This window comes from Meles meles, chromosome 15 (assembly GCF_922984935.1).
Source record: "Meles meles chromosome 15, mMelMel3.1 paternal haplotype, whole genome shotgun sequence".
In the NCBI taxonomy this organism is placed as follows: domain Eukaryota; kingdom Metazoa; phylum Chordata; class Mammalia; order Carnivora; family Mustelidae; genus Meles; species Meles meles.
Genome location: NC_060080.1, coordinates 3,603,285 through 3,625,922, shown reverse-complemented (window position 1 = coordinate 3,625,922; position 22,638 = coordinate 3,603,285). Strand labels below are relative to the sequence as shown.

The window sequence follows — 22,638 nt, the reverse complement described above, 5'->3', positions numbered from 1 at the left end:
TATTAGGAGAATATGTTCCTTTGTTTTGTTGGTTCTGTTGGAGCATAACCGAACAACTGACCTAATTATTTCTAGGGGATCCTATTAAAGCAAATATTCCACTTCTTGAAAACGATCTATTTATTGATTCACTGATTCATCTACTCATTTGTTCAGCGAACATTTGTGGTGTCGGGGTGCTGAGACACTGGGATGGGTTCCGTTGCCTCCTCTCCAGTCAGCTTGGGCTGTTGACACGGAGATGGCCATCCTCGTGAGCTCCATGCTGGCCCCTCCTTAAATGTTTGTGGAGTGAAGTAATTACCAAACACAGACCCTCAGAATGTGACAGCAGTGACCTCGCAATGCAGGACCTTGCCTCACTACAGTTTGCAAAGATGGGAGGCTCAGTTAGGAATGTGGCTTCCTAGGTAGACTGGAGGGAAAACTGTACACTTTTAGGGGTTTGTCTTCTTTTTTGTTTGTTTGTTTGTAAATAAAGGATAAAAGGGCAATGGTCTCCTTCCTCGCCCAGATTTCCATTCCCCGACCCTGAGAGATGCTAGAAATTTCAGAAAGCTGTGTATGACACATGACAACCCCACCGTTCTGCTAGGATCAGTCAAACACCTTTATGAGAATCATTCCTCTTCCTTACAGATAAGGTAGACACGTGTTTTGAACAGAGTCTTTCATTTTGCTCTAAAACCACATATGAGTGACAATTTAGTAGAAATGACAGAAAGCAGTGCTCCTCAGGGACCCATACATTTCAAGTTTTTAGTTTCTTTCTTGAGACACAGTGGCACATGGAACCGGATGTCTCCTGTAATGGTCACATCCTATTCCCAGCTTAGTTTCCAGGGCAAACTGTTTCAGGTGGAGGAGGAATTCTTCTTGGAATCCGTGAAGAGACTAGTCAGGCACTCCCTGTTTTGGGTTGAAATATGACCCCCCAAAAGGTACATTGAAATCCTGTGAGTGTGACCTTATTTGGAAATCAGATCTAGGCAGACGGTATCAAGGGAAGTCATTAGTCCCATCCTATATGATTGATAACCTTACAAGAAGAGACACGTGGATGGGGCGAAGGTGGCCATGCGATCGAGGAGGCAGAGGTTGGGATGATACGTCCATGAGTCAAGGAATGCCAAGAGTTGCTGTTCCCCACAAGAAGCTAACAGAAAAGTATGCGACAGGTTCTCCACAAGAGCCTCTGGAAGGAGCTCACCCCATAATACCTTGATTTGAGACATCTGGTCTCCAGACTGTGAGAGAATAAACTTCTATTGTTGGGTGTCACCAAGCAGCCCTAGGACACTAAGATACTCAGCAGACTGGTTTCCTCTTCTTGGGCACACAGAAGACTCTTTCCCAGCTCCTCTTATAGTAGAGTTGGGATTTTGGCCAGAAAGTTATATACCTCATCCATGTCTGGCAATGAGATATACTGTCTGCCTTCCAGATGTTCTCTGTGGGGGCAGTGGTAACGCGAAATGGAGGAAGTCACCATCCTTGATATAGGGGCTTCAAAAACTCAGTCATGAAAGGCATCTGATGTGCACTGAACCATGTCATGAACTAGCAAAAAACTTGTATTGAGGCTTGGTGATGGTTACAATGTCTTCTTTCATGTGTTTATGGTTGAGCTGCCAGAACTTCATGTCTGGTAATACAGTGCTGCCATAACCGGAAAAGTAACATGTGTACCCTTGGTTATACTGTTTCAGTAGCAGAAAGTGGCTACTGGAGACCAGAAAGATGGGGACGAGATGTGCAGTGGCACGTTACATGATGGACATTCACCTGTGGTGTCTGGGAGGCTGGTGAGCATGACTTCGGCTGCCGCTCCAGGAGGGATGGTTGGAAAGACCAGAGCATTCATGTGTGCTCACTGTCACTGGCTGTGTTCAGGAAAGAATTAGCCAAAGTGGTGGATATGTGACATGTCAGAGTAAAGGGTTAATGGCAGACTCTACTCTCAACAAATACGTGGCCTACATCGAGTCCCAGGGAGCCCACCGGGCGGGCCTGGCCAAGATCATTCCCCCAAAGGACTGGAAGCCCAGGCAGACATACGATGACATCGATGACATGGTCATCCCAGCGCCCATCCAGCAGGTGGTGACAGGCCAGTCAGGCCTCTTCACACAGTACAACATCCAGAAAAAGGCCATGACTGTCGGGGAGTACCGCCGCCTGGCCAACAGCGAGAAGTATTGTACCCGGCGGCACCAGGACTTCGATGACCCGGAGTGCAAGTACTGGAAGAACCTGACCTTCATGTCCCCCATCTACGGGGCGGACATCAGCGGCTCCCTGTACGACGACGACGTGGCCCAGTGGAACATCGGGAGCCTGCGGACCATCCTGGACATGGTGGAGCGTGAGTGCGGCACCATCATCGAGGGTGTCGACACCCCCTACCTGTACTTCGGCATGTGGAAGACCACCTTCACCTGGGACACGGAGGACATGGACCTGTACAGCATCCACGACCTGCAGTTCGGGGAGCCCAAGTCCTGGTACGCCATCCCGCCGGAGCACGGCAAGCGCCTGGAGCGGCTGGCCATCGGAGTGCCCACTGTGCTCTTCCCCGGCCGGTGTTGGCTTTGGAGATGGAAACGGTGGAGCTTTCTGGAAAACGGGGCTCCTGTGCTGGCTGCCCCCAGAGCTGCCCATCTGTTCACCAGACGCCTGCTCCACACTGGTTCTCCGAGGACGAGGATGGAGGGAGGCTTGTCAGAGAGTGGGACCAGAGTCCCAGGCCCGGCTCGCCCAGCCTCGAGGCCGGTGGTGTTGTCATATGGGAAACCCGGGCTCTGTCTTCACAGGCAGGGCTGAACCCCTGTACCAGGACCACGCTTCTCACTGTAGAAATGCCACTTACAGTCCCGGCCAAGAGTGATTCCTCTTATTTATTAATATATAAAATAAAAACCAAATTAAAATGTTAAAAAAAAAGGGTTTCATTGTAAAGTTCTTCCAACTTTTCCACATGCTGGGAACAGTTCATAACGAAAAGTATTAAAGAGAAAGATGAACAAATGAGCCGAGTTGCAAAAGAAATGAAGAGGTCTAGAGAGAATCCAGAAATTCAAAGGATGGCAGGTTGGAAAGCTAAGTGGTTCTCTATCCTAAAACATGAGAGCTGCAACCTAAAAGGCTCTGAGTAACAATATCTCAGGAAAACTTCTAAATTGAATACAGCGACTTGGAGAAAAGTCAGGTTAAAATGTGTCTTCATCTGGGATGGTCATTAGTTTCTGAGTAGAGACGCGGCACCCGAAGAGAAAGACAAAAAGACATAAAGGAAAGAAATGAAGCAGGTTTGGGTGCAGACCTTGGGGAACTGTGGTCATAATTATAGACAAGTTAACTGACTAGTAGCAAATCAGAAAAGTCAACTGAATTTTGGGGATCATGTATTGCCAAAAATTCCATAAGCCCATTAAAAAAAAGTCTTTGACTATGCATGACTTAAGAAAAAGTCCTTGGATCTCTGACCTTTCTGCAGTCACAGGCTGGATCTGGAAACAATAGGGACCTCAAGATCACAGGTACGGCTCAGCCTCAAGGAGGAAGGGTTCCCATGGAGCAGGGCCTGGAGGGCACAGAGGAGGGAGGAGGGACATCCTCCCAGGGAGTTGTGCAATGGCCCCAGTAGACACCTCTGCCCCATGGTGGGCGATCTCCAGGGTGTCCCGTCAGTGGGATTTCAGCCTTTTGCTGACACAGTGGTGGCTGTGTCTCACCCCAGCCCCTCGGGTTATCCCATGCCTCTCCCGTCCTAGTGTACGTGGTACATGGCAGACAATTTGTAGTTTTAGTCTCTTTTGCCAAAACAAGAAGATCACATGTGTCTTCCAGGAGGAAAGACAGATGGAGACTAGATCGATGCTCTCCACTCCCTCGGCCTCCCAAGGAATGACACTGGCCTTTCCGGGCCTCCTTTGCTATGGGGTTGGAGCCACGTGAGGGCTCCGGCCAGCGGAATGCAGGCAAGAACAGCGTGGGCCCTTTCTAGGCCAGCCAGAGAGGGCACAGCCTGCCGTGACCTCTCTGTCCCTGCTCCGGCACCCAGGCGAGGCACTGGGGAAGGAAGCGGTGCCACAAGACGGACCCATGTCGGATCTCTGGGCGCTGCTTGGCAGAGCGAGGCCCAGAGTGGTGACCTGCCCTGGCTCAGACTGCTCTGGGGAGCAAACCTCAAGCCTGCCTCGTGCTGAGGGCCACACCACTGCCTGGCCTGAGTAGAGGTGCTAGGTAGCCCTTCATCCACGCGTGCCCTTGTGGGCCGCTTTCTGTAGCTCCTGACCCTCCAGACATGTCTGCACACATCTGCTGCGCTCCCCCGCCCCGTCCCACGCAGGTCAGCTCGGGACCCGCGGCCTCACGGCCGCCAGCGCCAACATCAGCTCCAGGCCAGCGGAAGGCCAGCCGCACTCCTGTTGCCGTGCACTGAGCCCCTGAGGCAGGGGGCAGGGCTGGCGTTCCGCGGGTACTACACTTGGGGCCCTGAGAATGTCTCCTTGTATTTCTGACTCTGGCCAGACTCCCAGACGGCAGTGGGCAGCCCGGGATCGGGCCTCAGGGGCACCTCACTGCAGCCACACCACACTTTGTCCCTCTGTCCCCAAGGATGATGCGTCCTGGTCATAGCCTTGTGACCTGTGTGTGAGCTGCGTTTCCTCACCCTGGCCTGTCACGTGACTCAACAAAACATGCGTGCTGTTTGAAGTACTTCATGTAAATGCCTCATGTTACATGCATTTTAACCATTTTTAATATTGCTCTTTGGCTGTGAGCCAATTTCCTAGAGAGTAAAATATTAAACATCTTCAACGATGAGTTACAGTCCCTCGAAAACCACCTTTCAACCTTTGAGAGGACAGGAGGCGTGTGAGCGGCAAGGCCGGCCGCCAAGCCATACTGGATTAATTAAACCCATGATGTTCTCCAATACGGTCTGACCCTCCCCGAATTTTACCAGGAAATGGAGGACAGAGGCCCAGAGAGGACTTTTCCATAAACAAAAGAGAAAAGTAACATATTCGAAATCATAAAAGGTATTTTTTTAGCAGCTCGGTCATTTTAGGCCAAATGTCCCACATATCTGTGAATACAGTTTTTGAGCCTGATTTGGTCACCATCTGTATATATTATTTTACCCCAAATTTGGGCTCAGTGTTTTCCGTCTTGAACGTTGCCATCTGGAGCAGGCATCAGGGGCTGCCTCCACACCCGCGTCCAGCATCGTACGTGTGATTCTGTTTCACTCAGCCTGGCCCACGGCAAAACAGCACAGACTGGGAGCTTAACCCACAGACACCTGTTTCTCACGGCTCTGGAAGCTGGAAATCGCGGAGCAGGGAACCGTCAGATTTGGCTCCTGGTGAGAGCCCTCCTCCTGGCTTGCAGACAGCAGACTGCTCGCGGTGTCCTCCCGGGGAAGACGGAGGCAGAGACGGAGGGGGAGGGGGAGAGGTCCTCTGGTGCTTCTTTTTCGAAGGACATGAGTACCATCCCAAGGACCCCACCTGCAAACACCCACATACGGGGATTGGAGTTGGAACAAAAGCACCTGTGTGTGAGCAAAGAGCACAACAGTCTGTGTGACCACAGCTGTCTCCCACGCCAACGGTTCCTCCCCCCTTCTTCCTGCCGTCGTCACACGAAGAAAGGCCATACTGAACTGTCCATGACAAAATTCTGTGAACCCTCCTGCGCTGCAGCAGGAAGCACCAAGTCTTGTCTGAACCGTTAATGATCTACAGCTGCATGTGTGCCTCATGCAAGTCCAAGCAAAAAAAAAGTCATGATGTCCCGCACGCCTCACCACTCCTTGCGCGTGAACTTTGATTATTGATCTTTAAAAAGCACAACCAAGGGTGCCTGGGTGGCTCAGTGGTTTAAGCCGCTGCCTTCGGCTCAGGTCATGATCTCAGGGTCCTGGGATCGAGTCCCGCATCGGGCTCTCTGCTCGGCAGGGAGCCTGCTTCCCTCTCACTCTCTCTGCCTGCTTGTGATCTCTCTCTGTCGAATAAATAAATAAAATCTTTAAAAAAAAAAAAAGCACAACCAAAAATCTCTTTCTGCTCTTTTACGCTGAAAGACTCTTCCACACTCAACACTGCCCGTGTTGTTTGATGTAATAGGTTCCCGTGGCTTGAAGTTTCATAAATTGGCTTTGCATTCTGTGCAGACATCTCAGACGTTAACGGTTTGGGATTTACTGAGTGTCATATCTTGAAGCAACTTTTAGGCGTATGAGCGTGATTTTGAGAAAGTGAAAATCGGCCACCTGTCCCCCCCCAAGATTAATTAATTCATTAATTACAAACACGTAAAGCGAGAAGTTTGGAGGAAGGAAAAGAACAGTGAGGTATCTGGGTTTAGTTCCGATCCCACACCCGCCATGAAGGAGGAAGTAGGCGGACGGGGAATGAGAACATTCATCCACGCTTCCTGTCTGACCTTGCCCTGAGACGAGCTCTGTGGTGTAAGGGGCCTGACTGCGGACCCGCCTGCCTGCTCCCTAACCTGCCCTCAGTCAGAGCCCCTCACGACCCCGTGGAAGGACGACGAGCCGATTCCTCAGCACAAAGTCGAACAGGATTTCCTGGAGGCCAGAGAACAGAATCATTCACAGGAACATTGGCTGGAATTTTGCTTAAAGAACTAAAATGCAAGGTAATCAAGGGATGGAAATAGCCTGCCAGGCATGGTAAGAGCCCTTGTAAAAGACTATTTATAGAATCGTAACTCCAGAGGGGCTCCCTCCCTCCTATGAGTGAGAAAACTAGCCCGGCAGGCTGGGGTCACTTAACAAGGACACAGCACAGCCAGCAGCACAGGCCAGTGGAGAGAGAGCCCGGACTCTCTGAGTCCCCGCCTGGCTGCTCTAAAGAGTTCTTGAGCAGAAACTGCTACACAGAGGGGCCAGAATGCTAAAAGTAAAATGTAGATATTGATACCCATAAGTCAATGGAAAGTAGACGAAGGGTTGGGTGTGGGGCAGAGGAGCGTGGGAGCAGAGTAGACACATCTAAATTCTAATGAAACAAAGACCCACTAGCTCTGGTGACCATGTTCCGGAAACTCCATGGCCACACCTGTCTCTGGGACCATGTGATTTCCCTCAGCCCCAGCTTCCGGCCTCTGTGTGAGAGGAGTGGATCAAATACACCTGTTGGGAATGTTGGGTCTTGAATGAATGATAGACGAAAACAGCTTGACATTCTAGGGAATATTTATTGTAAGGTAGGCTCTATGCTTCTTATAATGGATACAGTGTGATTTCTTTTACGTTTAGGATAAGTTTTTAATACCATTAATAAGTGCTATTCAAACTTAGTAAGAACAAAACTTTTGGCAGGAAAGTTTATCAGATTTTTTTTTTCTCCTCATAGGACCAAGAGTTCAGGGTTTCCCTAACCAAGGCAGCTGCTTACCTCTTCATTCCAGACTGGTTTGCCAAAGAAAGGGTTTTATGGCCTCGGTAATGGATCTGGAATTATGCTCCAACTGTTGAGTCTTGCGGTCACTGTGCTAGTCCGTGTCCTTTCTGAGTTAGACCAGAGGCCTGCTCTGAAGTCCTCCGAAGCTCCCGCCTGGAGCCCTGCACCTGTGCCCACCTTCTGAACCTGACTCTCCTGGCTTTCTAGCCCTTTCTGGGGGCCACCGAGTACCCACTCTCTACAATTCCTGTCTGTCAGCATTTTACATGACCAGTTTCCCTTGGGTGCCGACCAAGTACGTTGCCAGATACAAAAACTGGTACCAAAGGAGTTTATGGACAATGGACTAGAGAAACAGCAGGAATGAGGACTTGGGATTTGGGCTTGTCATACTTATGTAATAATTAATCTGCTGGTGGGGCACCCAGGTGGGGAAGACCGTTGAGCTTCCAACTCGATTTCAGCTCAGGTCATGGTCTCAGAGTCATGAGGTCGAGACTTGCTTCAGGCTCCATACTCAGTGGGGAGTCTGCTTAGGATTCTCTCGCTCCCACTCCCTCTGTCCCTCCTGCTTGTGCTCTCTCTCTCTCACTCAAATCAATAAATCTTTAAAAAATAGCAATAAAAAAGTGGCCTGCTGGAATTACAAGAAGACTGGCAGCACATTACAGAGCACCTGAGGAAATGACGAATCGTAGTCACCTGTAGTCAACGCTTTGGGAGAAACATGGCCACTACCACAGGTGTATTTGGGAACATGAGGGGTTCATGCCCTCACAGGCTGCCTGATTACTCCTCATGGTGCTGGTTACTCTCACTAAAAGAGAAATGAAGGTCCGAATGCATGTCTCAGTCAAGACATAGGCTGAGCACCAAGGCCTTTACATAATTATTCTGAAAGAATCGCTGGCCCAGTGCAGCTGCAGGGACATGTCACCTACAGCTCAGCACGCTTCAGCCCAGCAGGTCCCAGTGGACTGCCGGCGCTGGGTTGACGTTGGTGTCCAGCTGCAGGTGTTGGCGGACCACGCACCATATTGATGTTGGCCTCCGGCTGCAGGTGTCGGTGGACTGGGTGCTGTGCTGAAGTTGATGTCTGGTATCTCACATGGACTTAAGGGTGTGAACTAGGAAACTATGACACCGAGAATTAGAACAAGAGCATACAAGAAGATGTGGATGACTCAGAGTAACTTCAGCCTTTCCCCTCCACTGTGTATCCTCGCCAGCCAAATCATATCCTCGTAATCATTTAGGGGGACCATTCCTGCCTAAATTGAAAACACCAGAAACACCTCAGCAGAGAGAGGTTCTTTGCAAGGGAAAGACACTGTGTCTCATGTCCCAGCGTTGTTAGTAATGTTTGCCTACAGATCTAGAGCAAGAGTCAGATCCCAATAAGTTCCAGGGCAGGATGGCTAGAAATGAATTCTAGATGAGAATCCCCAATACTAACATAATTGCAAATCCTGGTTAATTTATTTTGATAACAGTAAATTGCCAGTTTACCCTCTGAGAGGCTTACGCTCTAAGCCAGCAAATACTGCCCATTGGCCAAGATCGACCTGCTGCCTGGTTATGTCAATAAAGTTTTATTGGAACACAGCATGACTTTTTGTTTTCATAGTCTTTCTGTTGTCATGCTAAAATAACAGAGTCGAGTGGTTGTGACAGAGGTCCCCTGGCCTACAGAAACTACTTTGCATCCAGCCCTTTACAGAAAGAGCCTCATTTTAGACCAGGAAGAGAAGAGGATAGTTGTCTAGCAGGCTGTGTTTACCACATGGGTGTGATAGAGTTGTAATTTCAGCATGCTAACTGGAGCAACTGGAGGTAGCTCTGCTTGGGTGCCAGTGGTTTTTAAGTCTGGAACATAATTGCAGCCCATCCAAAACAAAGCTGAGAAGCCAGAATTTTCTTAGGAAAATGTGAATGAAATCAAAGACTCAGGGTGGTCGGGTTGTCGACAAGGGCATGCCGTGTGCAACCGACCCATCGGCCTCTTGGGATGACCTGAAACCGTTTTCTGCACCAAGGCTTTGAAGCAGACATCTGTTGGGAAAGCGCTGCATCCCTACGAATGTCCTTTGTGGTCGTTCTCTGCAGTACGCACTACCCTGGGAAAAGAGACCAGAGTATGTCTTATCTAGGTGGTCGCCAAAATCTTTCATTGTAGGTGAGGCTTTTAGTAATCTTGGGAACAATATGATTTCCTCTGTAAATATCAAGCAATTCACTTTGCCAGCCAGTGAGTGCTGGTGTAATAGGCAGAAGGGAAAAGTGACGAGTGCGGCACAGAGAGAGGGTACATGGACCCAGCACCCTTCCCTAAAGCTGATGTGAACCTCGCTACTCTTGAGTGTGTAATCTGCCAGCAGCAAAGATAAGCCACGAGCCTGTGACCTGGCATGTCCTGGAGGATCGGTCAGTGATAAGGTAATCACACTGAATTCTTCCTTATGGGAAGGGCAAAGATTTGTCTTCGGCTGAATAGATACTTCATCTGAATAAGCGCGTTCTTGCCTGTTTATCAATATCCATAGACGTCTGGACCTTCAGTGGACCATCAGGATCCACTGAAGATTCTTTCTTAAACATTCCAACCATTTGGAAGGATAATTATTTCATGGCTTTATTACTTTTTATTAAGGTCTTTAAAAGAACAAAGAAAAGTTTTTTACTTATTTTAAGAAGGTAGAAGGGGTGTCTAGGTAGTTCACTTGGTTAAGCATCTGACTCTGTTTCTGCTTAGGTCACGATCTCAGGGTCCTGAGACTGAACCCCACATCAGACTCCATGTTCACTGGGGAGTCTGCTTGAAGATTCTCTTCCTCTTCCCCTCTCCACTCATGTGCACACACACGCACACATATGCTCTCTAAATAAATAAATAAATAAATAAATCTTTAAAAAGATAGAATAAAACTCATTCTACCCTGCAATTACTGTATGGGTCCCCTGGATCCTTTCATAAATCTAAACTACAATAAGAGAACTTAGTTATTTTATTTTTCTTACATTATAAACATGTTATTCTTTTATCATCCTAGGAATTATTTTATTATTTCTCATCAATTAATCCCAAGTAGGCCAAAAAAAAAAAAAAGAGAGAGAGAGAGAGAGAGAGAAAAAGAAAAAGAAAAAGAAAAGAAAAGGAATAGAAAATAAATTAAGATAATAAATGAGTAGAAAAGTAGAATCACCTAAAAGAATGATACAATGGTAAAATAAATTGTCATCCTTCACTTTTATTTTGTTTTTAATTTTTCAGAGAATTGCACCATCTTTCAAGAAGAAATAAAATACACTGGAGAAACCAACTTCATAGTCCACTTATAACTTTCATTGGACATAGCCAATAATTCAGAATTGTTCATTTTTGCCACCAATGAATGTCAAAAATAGAAATGGTCTGAGACTTTGCTATATTTTTGAGCTACCAAGTTGATTTACCACTATTCATGGTTGCTGTCAGAAAATGTGAAACACCAAGGTGCACTCAGATGAAGCATCAAGATTGCGTTGGTTCCTCGAGCCCCACACAATTCACAGGGATGATGTGGAGGACCCCATGCAGCTCTACAATGCTCAAGAAGGGCATTTGTATCAAGGTTTAGGAACCCCAAGCTTTGGGAAGTTAAATCTGTTATAATAGGCTACAAGTAAACCCACTTTTGGCCCCAGAATGAAATATTACCTTTAACCTCCAGGACAGTAAAGAAACCTGCCCTTTTCTTTGAGACAAAGAGGTATTTCTGTCTTTCAAGGTCACTCACTTCTTGAGAAAAAAGAGACGGAAAGGAAGACAGGCAGTGTCTTTGCTCACAAGCCTTGAAGTTCAACAGATCCATGGACATTTTCTTCCGTCGATGGCAAAGAGAAACAATCGGTGAAGAAGACATTCCACGGTCTTTAAGTGGAGCAGCAAATGAGCACAGCACACCCGTCACCCCAGCTGTGGTGGGACAGAGCTCCTGCCGGGGCGGGGCAGGTTCCATATCAGCACTGTCCCTGCAGAAGCCATCAGCCACACACAGCAGGGGCACTTCAAATGTGGCTAGTGTGACCAAGGAAATGACTTCATATTGTATTTGGTTTCATGGAGTTTAAATCTCAATAACCATCTATAACTAGGAGAACAGATTCAGACTGTAATGCTGATCATAAAGTGGATGATAGAATTGAAGTCTCATATTATGAGGTTTCAAGTGGAAATATGAAATCCTTACCAAATTACCCATAAACAGGAGGGATTTCCTCACTCTGCACTGTGTGCCAAGAGCCTGGGCCACTTCCCTTTGTCAAACAGACAAGTGACAGTATTCTTTCCTATTCTATGATATTTGTGTGCCAAAATTTATTTGAAAAAAGAAAGGCAGGCTATTTTAAATTCTTATTAGAATTTCTAGTAAGACTGATTTTTCCCCCATCCCTTTATTCTTACTTCTGTAAAGTCTTCCTTCTGACTTAAAGATAATATATATTTTTAAAAAGTTCCATTGAGGGGTGCCTGGGTGGCTCAGTGGGTTAAGCCTCTGCCTTTGGCTCAGGTCATGATCCCAGGGTCCTGGGATCGAGCCCCGCATCAGGCTCTCTGCTCAGCAGGGAGCCTGCTTTCTCCTCTCTCTCTCTCTCTCTGCCTGCCTCTCTGCCTACTTACGATCTGTGAAATAAATAAATAAAATCTTTTAAAAAAATAAAATAAAAAAATAAAAATAAAAATAAAAAGTTCCATTGAGAGGTGCCTGGGAGGCTCAGTCAGTTGGGCGTGGGACTTTTGATATCAGCTCAGGTCTGGATCTCAGGGTTGTGAATTTGGGCCCCAGGTTGGGATCCATATCTAACTTAAAAAAAAAAAAAAAAAAAAAAAAGAAAAAAAAAGGTTCCATTGGACTCAGATGTCAAATGATAACGACTGTTTTTCCTGGTATGTAGAGGGTTAAACATCATCCTGGTAGGCTACATAGCATTTCTTTAACCGAATCTTTAACATATCCTTAAAACTCACTGCAGGCGCAACTGGGTGGCTCAGTGGGTTAAGCCTCTGCCTTTGGCTCAGGTCATGATCTCAGGGTCCTGGGATCGAGGCCCGCATGGGGCTCTCTGCTCGGGAGGGAGCCTGCTTCCTCCTCCCTCTCTCTCTCTGCCTATTTGTGATCTCTGTCAAATAAATAAATAAAGTCTTAAAAAAAATGCTCCATGGGGAAAGATAAAGCAATGGGAGGACGCCCACGGGGTTTGCCCCATTCCCAGGAGTGGTTGGTTTACCAAGTGGAATGAATTATTGAAGTGGCAAACCTGTGAGCTTAGAGGGCATCCCCTACACAAGCAACATAGCCTCTTCTCCCTGAGCCAGTAAATGTCATTCTAGAAATCCCCAGGAGTGGGGAGGGGAGCTGGGAATGGCCCTTCATTCACACACTCACTGATAAACTCAAAACATTGGATTCCTCATGCTGTGACCCTAGGTTTTGCTGAGTTCAGGATTTTCATACCCAAAGGAAGGATGTTTCCACAAGGAACAATAACAATATTTGGAATGAGTTTTCAGCTGGGCCATGAAGGACCCCTTGTAACAGTGAATAAAGGAGCCCCAATCTGCAGGCACTGTGCTGGCTGAATGTCTGATTCAGACGATCGATCCTGCCTTCTTGCCGTGGATTCCTGTTTCGATCAGGTAGAGCTGTTCTCTGCCGTTTTAACTAGGGACCATGACTGATGTAATCTTCTAAATAAAACTCTCAGCCATTTGCCGTGCCCAGTGCTGCCTAGCAAAAGAAAGAACTAGAAACAATGAAAATATGCATGCATTTACGATGTATTACAACCTACGTGTCTTTTGAAAGTGTGTCTTTTTAAAAACCTGAACTCTACTCTGAATTTTGCATTTTCCACGTTTATTTTCTTCCAAGCATCCCAGTCTTCACTGCAAGACACGAAATGCTTCTCTCCTGCTTCACTTCTAAGCCCTTTCCTTGTGCTTGTACCTTTCAAATCAATCCCCCTAATCAATTGATTATATAAACGGTGTTTTAAATTCTCACTGTGTATATTGATTTCTTTTTTCCAATCTTCAACCTATTGATCAAACCATTTGATCAATTGAATAAAGTAACAGCTCATCTGGCGTATTCCACAGTTGGACACTTTTGCTTGAAGGAGAAGAATGCAGATGTTTGTTTTTATTCTCTAAATGATTACAACCTTAAATGCCGCATTGGATATGCACATCGATAAACCTTATGAAAGCATTCCTGTCTCTTTTCTTGGCTGTCTCCAGGGCTCTGAGGCCCAACCAGCCTGAAAACCAAATGAAAATAGTTTGCTATTTACACAGAGCCTTTCATTTTCTAAGTAGCAGGCTCCATCTTTAACCTTTTATCTGCCCACACAGCTCTTACCACACTGTGCTGTGGGCTTGTGTTTCTATCCCATTACACCACGAGCTCTTTAAGACGCTCGGTGGATGGTGTGGGGTGAGTGCTGTATAAAAAGGGGAGGAAGGATAGTGGACGGAGGAAGTATGGCGAGAGGAAGGAATTTATCCTAAGAAACACACGGCATCTGGACTGATCCGTCACATCTAAGCATGTGAGAGCTCTTCGATGCCAACGAAACATGAGTTCTTACTCTTTTTTTTCTAATGCTTTCCTTAATGCTACTGTGCCCTTCTTTCAAATAGCACTCCCCTAAAAAAATACTGGACAGATATTAAGAGAATATTGGTTAAAGGGGTTTCGATCATTAGCACAGCTCATTCTAGTCCTGGCTCCAGTCCCTCAAAAGAATGTGGGTCAAGAATTTGCTGGAATCTGAAATGGCCATTCCTAATGCCTATTGAATAGCATTGCTACTTGGGAGGCAGAACTGGGGACCCATGGAGGCCTCATCCCTGTAACACTCAGGTGTGGATTCCTCCAGCAAGACGAGTCCTAAATCCAAGCTGCCTGGGAGTGTCTGGAAAGTCTCAGGTTGAATCTCAAATGCTCAGTATATGGATGAATACCTAAGAGTCAAAAGCCAGTATTCCAGAAAAAAACATTAAGTATCTCCTTCCTTCATTGACCCAGCAAATATTAACTGAGCACCTAATATATTCCAAGCACTGCTGAGTAATTTAAAAAAAAAGACATTGAAATCCCTGACTTTTCAAAGCTATATTCTACGGAAGAAGACATCCAATAAACAAAATAATAAACAAAATTAGACATAATATTAGATGCTGATCATTTCTACACAATAAAGTAAAGCCGAGAAGGATGTCAAGAAGGGTGTGGGTTACTGCATTAAGGGGGGAGGTTTAAATGGAGTATGAGACAGAACCTCCTTTCATGCTGTTTTCCGTAGAAGGTCCCTCCTCACTCACAACACGGCAGCCTGGAGGGGAGGCTCCGTATTCACTCACTCAGCAAAAACACGTCGAGCCCCGGTTGTGCTGTACGACTGGACCAGGAATGGGATACAGTAAAAAGAATAGGGTCCAGGCTCTGCTCTGAAGGAAGTCAGTCTCGTGAGGGAAAAGACATGCTTACAGACAGGATGGCACGCCATGCTTCCGACGGAGAGCTGGGAAAGGGAGGAAGAGGACGACCCCTGACGAAGTCTGAAAGTTCTGCTCACCTTCAGGGTGGACAGAGATTTCTCTAAACTACCACAAGGATTCAGGGGCTTCTGATTTATTCTAGAGCAGTCTTCAAACTTCAGGCCTTGATCCAGTGGGCCGTGAAATCAGCTTACTGAGTTATCAATAGAATTCTTGCAAAATGAAATAAAATAGAGTATAATAGAAAGAAATGGGAGAAAGAGATGATATCAGAATGGGTCAGAGGACTGTGTGCATACATCGGGGATTTGGTTTGCATTTGTGTACAATGGGTTAACCTGTCACAGTTTTCTTACTCTGGGTCCCCATCAAATGAGTTCATGTTGCTGAGGGAGAACTCAAAAACTGCAACGAGGCAGACAGAGCATCAGAGATGCACTCGGTCTCCACGAGACCTGTTCCTGAAGGCTCAGAACCGGTGGGAAAACAGCAGACCTCATTGGAGCTGTGTGTGAAGCCTCCACCTTTCTTGGCTTCTCCGGGCCCATCAGTAGTGTGGCTGGACACACAGAGCACCACCTTGCCCCCAGAAGACCCTCGAGACTGGCCCTGTGGGTGCCCCTCACCCCAGAAGGAGATTTTTGCCACTGGGACAACACAGTTGGGACAAAGCTTGTCTATCCAAATAACATTAGGGTTTTTCTGCTGGAAACAGATTACAAAGCCATGAGTGATGTATTCTGACGCCCAGGGCGATGGCACCCATTACCTTGTTAATCATCAACGCTCCCTGCAGTTTGGAAGCCCAGTGGATGCAGGAGAACACCCCGAGTACTAGTTACTTAACCTGGTTTGAACCTCTGCTCCCCTCGTTGGAGATCTTATGGCTTTGAGCAAAGCACTCAAGCTCTCTGGGCCACAATCATTTCATTTTGTGATGTGGTTTAATGATAACCAGCTCATAAGATCTTTATGAAGATCTTAAAAAAATAATGTCTGCAGATCTCTCGGTACAGTGTCTGGCAAACAGTAGGCATACTAATTTAGGTCTCCATGGAGTTATTTCGGGTGCATTTTCTTACCAAAATAGTAATAGTTAGAGTCTTGCAAAAACTCAGATTTGAGATAAAAGGGAGCCAGGAACACCAACTGTTCAGGACAAAGACCTCGATATTATTCAGCATGAAGGTGATCGGGCAAAGAGAACTCTCAGCTGGAGTTAATTGATTTGAACAAGTCAAGTCCAGCAGGCAGACCAGCCTGGGACGACTCGGCGCGCTGGCAGAGTTCACTGTCACCACCACGTCCACAAGGCTGTGATGTGAGGAGGAGAGGGGGCAAGCCCTCTGCCATCTCATTGTGTATGTTCTGTGCGGAGGTACATGCCTTTCTTGTTACTAGGGCTTAACGGCAGGAAGTATTTAGGTCACATTCAGGCAACAGCATTTCTCAAGCTGCGGAACCATCAGTAGACATGGACTGTCCCCTGCATCTCGTCTGCCTGTGGGAAACCTCACGCTGCATGTGGAACCAGCCGGAGGGCTATGTCTGTTACCCTGCTGCAACGGTACAGCGCGTCTTCCTGGAGCCAGAGGCCCAGGACATGCTGGGGGGAGGTGGGGGCAAGGGGAAAGGACAGTCAGTCACTCTCAAGGGACTTATCCAAGGACACAAGAAGTGTGGGTGGCAGGTCCGGATGATGTCACTTTCTGAGGTCTAGCCAGGGGTTTCCAGGGGTGGCTCTTAGAGATCCAGACAAAAATCAAGGTTGGAAATCCTTCCAGAGTTCTCTGTTTTTTGTTGTCATCATTGGCAAAATAACAAGGTGTCCGGCAAAATCAGAGATGTTGGTATTTCCTGGATGTGTTGTGCTGTGGTTCTTGCCTTATCTCCTTGTCACAATCAGTGCTTTTCTCGAAAGGCCCCTTTCACCTGCCTTCTCCTGTAGGGCTGCTTCTCATCTTCCTGCTCCAGACCCAGGTCACTACTTGCCCCTCCAGGAAGTCTGTCTTCATTCTCCCCATCAGACCAGGTGCTCATCCTCCGTGCTAGGAGAGGCACTACTCCCCATCAGGTCGTTTACCCACGGTGTTATGTTTCTGTTGTGTGGCCTGCCTTCTTCGTGCACGGTGGTCTCCTCGAGGACTGGGCCACATCCTCTCCCCCAGCTTCCCTACTGCCTGACTGCCATGCCAGGCACATAGCAGACAGTGAGTAAATTATTGTCGAGGAAGTGAAATCAGGTAGTGTGCGTCCATCTGTCTGTGAACAAATTTAATCCACAAGCCAAAGACGAGCGCATTAGAGGTGCATGAAAAGCAGGACATAGAGCTGCTTCTCCCAATATTGCATGTCATCTTGACCTAGATAAACTCTAAGATTTGCTCTGAATCTGTGGTTCTGACTTCTAGCAGAGGGGGAGGCTAGCCTTCCCAGATATTTAATGTGATGGAATTGGGTTCCTCACCATTTTTAATAGAACCAAAGACTCCTGACTTGATTAGCTTACTGAGTTGGTCAGAATTTTATAAATTATGGAAACGCAAGGCCAGGCAATTTATTCCCCAGTAGTATAAATTATGAAATATTGTCTATAACATACACTTCTGAAATTTCAAAGCATTTTTGCAGTTTTGTACTTTCTAATATAGACTATCACATGCACAGAAAGTGCATATACTATAAATTATTTAAGGACAACAGGAAACATAAGCACCCACGCTTGAGAAATAGCCAACATGAAGTTTGGGAAAAGAAACAGGGCCAGTGATTTTGAAGCATCCAGCTGCCACTTCCCAGTGATGAACACTGTCTTCGCAGTGGATTGTACTTTAAATCCCCTGCTTTCCTTCATAAACTTATTATCTGTCGTCTACCAGCCTAGTTGATGTACTGTTTAGATTTACATTTTCTTAAGTTGATTATTGTTTCTATTATATTGTGACTTGCCTTTTCTCACTAGATACAGTGTTTCTGAGCTTCATCTGTGTAGATGTGCATGACGGTCGGATTGATTCTGAAGCGGCGCCCCACTGCATGACCACCTCACCACGCACTGATGCAATATCCTATCAGCGTTTGTGTAAACGTCTTTGTCGCTCTCTTGGCTCATGAGCAAGTGTTTCGAAGACACGTCCCTAGATTAGGAGCTGCCTCCTTCAGCCTTCTAGACAGTTCCAGAAAGCCTTCTAGCACGATTGTACTAGTCTACACCCTGCCAGCTGATAGCGATGCCACAGCTTCACAGACTCCGTTGTATTGGGTTTTGCGAGAACAGTTTTTTGGTTTTTTTTTTTTTTCCCACCATGGTTTAGTTTGCACTCACTCCATCACTAACAGGTGAGGCTGGGCACTGCTGTGCCCTGGAACAGGAATGGGACCCAGTCACGCTGGGGGCCATGGGCCTGAGGCTTCTGTGTCCTTCTCTCACTGACTTCTACAGGTAGAAGATACGTATTTGAATGAGGCAGGCTTGAGTGTGCAAGCGCTGCCTCTCACTAGAAATGCAAACTTGGTACAGTCCCATCCTCTTTCTAAGCAAAAGAAGCTATAAACGAGAATAATATGAGAATAATTATGAGAATAATAATCCCTACCTTGTGAGGTTTTTGTGAGGAGGAAATGAGATACAATGTGTAAAGCACATGATAGTTACTGTTTCTAGATGTGATATTTTGCATGTCTCTCCCCTTGTACCCCAGTCTCCTAACTCAGAAGCAATCTTCTTTGATGCACAGTGCTTGGATATCCAGGATACAGGTTAAAATGTTTTCACAAATACCAAAATTCCCCATTTAGAGCTTGAGCAGCTCAGCCTCAAGCTCGGAACTTTCCATAAGTTAACCTTTCTTGACCAAGGGAATCTTAAGTAGTTGCCAGTGTCTCCGCTAGCTGTCAGGATGCAGAGCAGAGATTCATGAAAAGAAGGGAAGGGCTGGTAACCCAGGAGAGGAGTGGTACCCTGGACCTTTTCTTAGGGAGACACGGTAGGTCCTGCAAGAAAAGCAAAAATGAAGACAGTAGTGGGCAAGACCAAGCATCATGGAAGGTGTGGATAAATGACAAAACCTAGTAGATCAAACTAAGGTGAAGGCAGAGATGGGCAAGGAGGGGCCAGATGCTGAGTCAACATAATGGAGAGTCTGACACTAAGAAGACTGTCAGTCACAGTCAACAGAGGCTTCCCTGGGGTCAGATAGAAGGTCAGCCAGGAAGTAGTCTTCAAATCCCAGGTGTGTGTCAAGTGCCTTTCCAGACCCTGAGAGTATTTTTGATCCCACCTTCTAGGACTTAGAGGATAGAGTAAAAATCAAATGCCAAGCAAAGAGCGGCAGAGAGTAGAGCGTCGATGCCCAACCGGCATGAAGTTGTCAAGACACTAGAGGATTCTAGAAGAGTGTCAAGAGCGGTGCTCCATCCAGGTTAGCCCCCTCTAAGGACACGCAGGAGGAAGTCGCATGTCGACAGAACTTCCAGGAAGCAGCCAGTGGTTAGTGGGCATGGGAAGGAATGGCAAACAGTTAAGTCTGAGTAGAGACAGGATGGCAAAACAGAGCATGATGTTGAGGGAGACTGAGAGGAAGCCAAAGTCCCATCAGACCCATACCCTGCTGGCAGGTACAAAGGTCTGGGCTTTGTTCCAAGGAGACAGAAAAGCACGGGTGATTCTGAAGTTGAGAAGTCTCATACTGTAGCCTGTGTGTCTGCTAAATTCCAAGGAAACCCTTTGAAAGGCTGCTGTCATTGTGCAAGGGGTTCTGGATGGTGGCCTGAAACGTGATGAAAGCGTGTAGAGAAACTATGCTGAAATTCAGAGAGGTCAGGAAAGTTCTCATGAAGGTAGGTTACATGGTGCTGCTCCTGAACCATTAGCTTACTGCTGTACTTTTAAGTGGGGAGATTAAATTACTAATGTTTATGTGTTTTCAACCAATCTTCTTTATCCGTAGCTTATGTGGCTAAAAATTGGGAGGAAACAGAGTGGTAAAGAAGGGACAATTGGCCTGGCTCTGAGGACCAAGTTTTCAATCCAGATTCCCTCATTCCTTCTCTGTACAACTTCACCCCTACCACGCTGCGGGCTGTGGCCCTGGCTCTTCTTTGTGAAATGATGGGATTTGAACCCAGTTTTGTTTGTTTTATTCAAATTCTTTGCAAATGTAAAATTAAATATAGACTTAGAAATAGTGTTTGTTCTGACATAAGAAAGCCTTCAGGTGGATGCTTTTTATGTTCTATCAAAATTATTCAGTGTTATTCTAAAATCAGAAAATCAGTAAAAGCAAGACACAGACAGCTACATTTGTGAGTTTGATTGCAGGGTCTGGGTAGTATGCAAAGATCCTATCATTGTTTTAAACAGTATAGGAGAAGAAAATAATGTTTCTCCTAATAATATAGGCCAAGATCAAAATACTCGTCAGCCTTCAGTGTCATCCCTCATGGCCGGGTCCCCATGAGCACCTCGGTTCCAGACGTCAGCTGTCTCAGCATCCAGGTGCAGGGAGGAAGGACATGGTGCTTCACCCATTCCAGGACAAGGAGATACTGCCCTGCCATTGTGTGGAGAAGCCCACTGAGCTTCAGTATGAAAAGAGGTTTTTGAACGTTCCCGAGTCTGAGGAGGTGGTAAGAGGTGGAGAAATGGATCCACGTCTAGGTAAATGCGTGTGTGCATTTACCACACGCTTTGATGGTTGAGTTGGTAAAGAAAGGACTCAACCTCATCTTCACTCAAAATAAACCTCACTCATGCATACACACAATTCTATGGACTGAATGTTTGTGCCTCCTCCCAAATTCATGTGTACACCCTCGGCGTCATCATCCCTGATGTGGTAGCCCCAGAGAGGTGATAGGGTCATGGAGCCCCATGAATGGGATTAGTGCTGTCACAAGAAGAGACATAATATTCTGACTTTCCTCCATGCCTCATGTGAAAATAACACAAGAAGATGGTCATCTGTCTCCACCAGCACCCCACAAGGCTGGCACTCGGACCTCGAACTTCCAGCCTCCAAACTTGTGATAGAAAGATGTTGTTTATTCAGGCTACTCAGACTGCAGTGTTTGTTATAGCAACCTGGACTAACAAACACAGACACACACCCTGAAATTTGTCAATAAATGCAGGCAATTTTCTTTCAATGCACTCTAGTTTTAAAAGTCAAGGTGTTTAAGTGGTTCCGAGGGACGAGTCTCTGTTGAGAGAAACCTTCTGGATCTCAACTTGAACTGACAATATCCTCTGATTATCTCTGTCACTGGCAGAGTCTCCCAAGCCATTTGTGGAATGTCTGCATTCAGAAGACTCCGCCCAAAACACCAGTCATGCCAGAGTATAGACATCTGGCCTTTCTTGACATTGCACATGACGGCAAGCATGAGCAGGCAAAGCCTCAGGACTCAGTGTTCATTGTCCGAAGGCAAGGCAGAATGAGAAAGACAGAGCAACGTTCTTTGGGACCAACTGGAGCAGAGGTGCCCCGGGGACCAGGATGCATATATGTGGTCAGTGGTGGACAGCCTTCGTGGTGGCCAATGAGATTAAATAAGGAGGCATTGATTATACAGAGTAGCATGTTAGCAATGACAGAAAATGGGAAGAACATGAGCTTCTGGTGGGCAAAGATGGGTTCTTGTAGAAATCAAACAATGAGGAGCACCTGGGTGGCTCAGTGGGCTAAGCCTCTGCCTTCAGCTCAGGTCCTGATCTCAGGGTCCTGGGATCGAGCCCCACATTGGGCTCTCTGCTCAGCAGAGAGCCTGCTTCCTCCTCTCTCTCTGCCTGCCTCTCTGCTTACTCGTGATCTCTCTCTCTCTGTCAAATAAATAAATAAATAAATCTAAGAAAAAAAGAAATCAAACAATGAGAAAAACAGAAACATATAGAATTGGAAAGAATTGTGCATAAGCATGAAGCAAAACCAGCTCTTGTGGTCGTGACTTGTTGGTGCCTTTGGCTGCATGGATGGTGATCCCACACCCCAGGAGGCAGGAGTGGGAAGAAGGGGGGGCTGCCTCAGTCTATGTGCATGGGAGGTCCACACTGGGCCTCTTAAGATGTGTGGAAGGCAATTTTAATCATAATTAGAGTCCCAACAATTCTCAGGGGTGCAAGAGAAATATGTTCTCCAGCTCTTGTTTTGTCTGTCTGGACAGAAATGGGTATTAAATCCCTATGCTATTTTGGCACCAGGTTTTCCTGTCTTGATTTTGTTGTTCCTACAGCCCATTCATATTTTATCCATTGAGACTAATCGCTTTAGCTCAGTTGTAGGTGCTCCCGTCGTCTGAGCACTGGCCTTGGCTCTTTCCTCAGCAGAGCTAAAGCTCGGGTTGACCCAACACCCAGGAGCTGGTGGAGTCCGGTGTATATGATCCAGGCCTTGCACAAAGAGGCACTCCTGTGGCCTGTTTTCTTTCTGACTCATCCTCGCTGTCGTCAGATCGACTCATGGGGGATTATTTCACATTTCTTCTGGGTCTTCCTTGGAGCAGCTCACAAAGACCTTCCTTTCTCATATCTCACTTCCTAACCAGGCTGAAAGGTTTAGGATGTCCCCCGCCCCCCCCCAGACCAGGCCTCCTCTTCTTTGTTCACACTACCCCCATGCAACGGAATAGCAACGCAAGCTCCTCTCCAGCGTGGCTATC

The 22,638-nt window shown here is 46.7% G+C and overlaps 1 protein-coding gene across 1 annotated transcript in view; it reads left to right on the top strand.

Moving 5' to 3' along the window:
* Positions 1 to 1,944: 1,944 nt before the first annotated feature.
* LOC123926164 (lysine-specific demethylase 4B-like) overlaps positions 1,945 to 22,638 on the top strand; it is a 65,386-nt gene continuing 44,692 nt past the window's right edge. The window contains exon 1 of the mRNA XM_045979957.1: positions 1,945 to 2,556. Coding sequence (XP_045835913.1) covers positions 1,945 to 2,556 — 612 coding nt within the window. The remainder of the gene's footprint in view (positions 2,557 to 22,638) is intronic.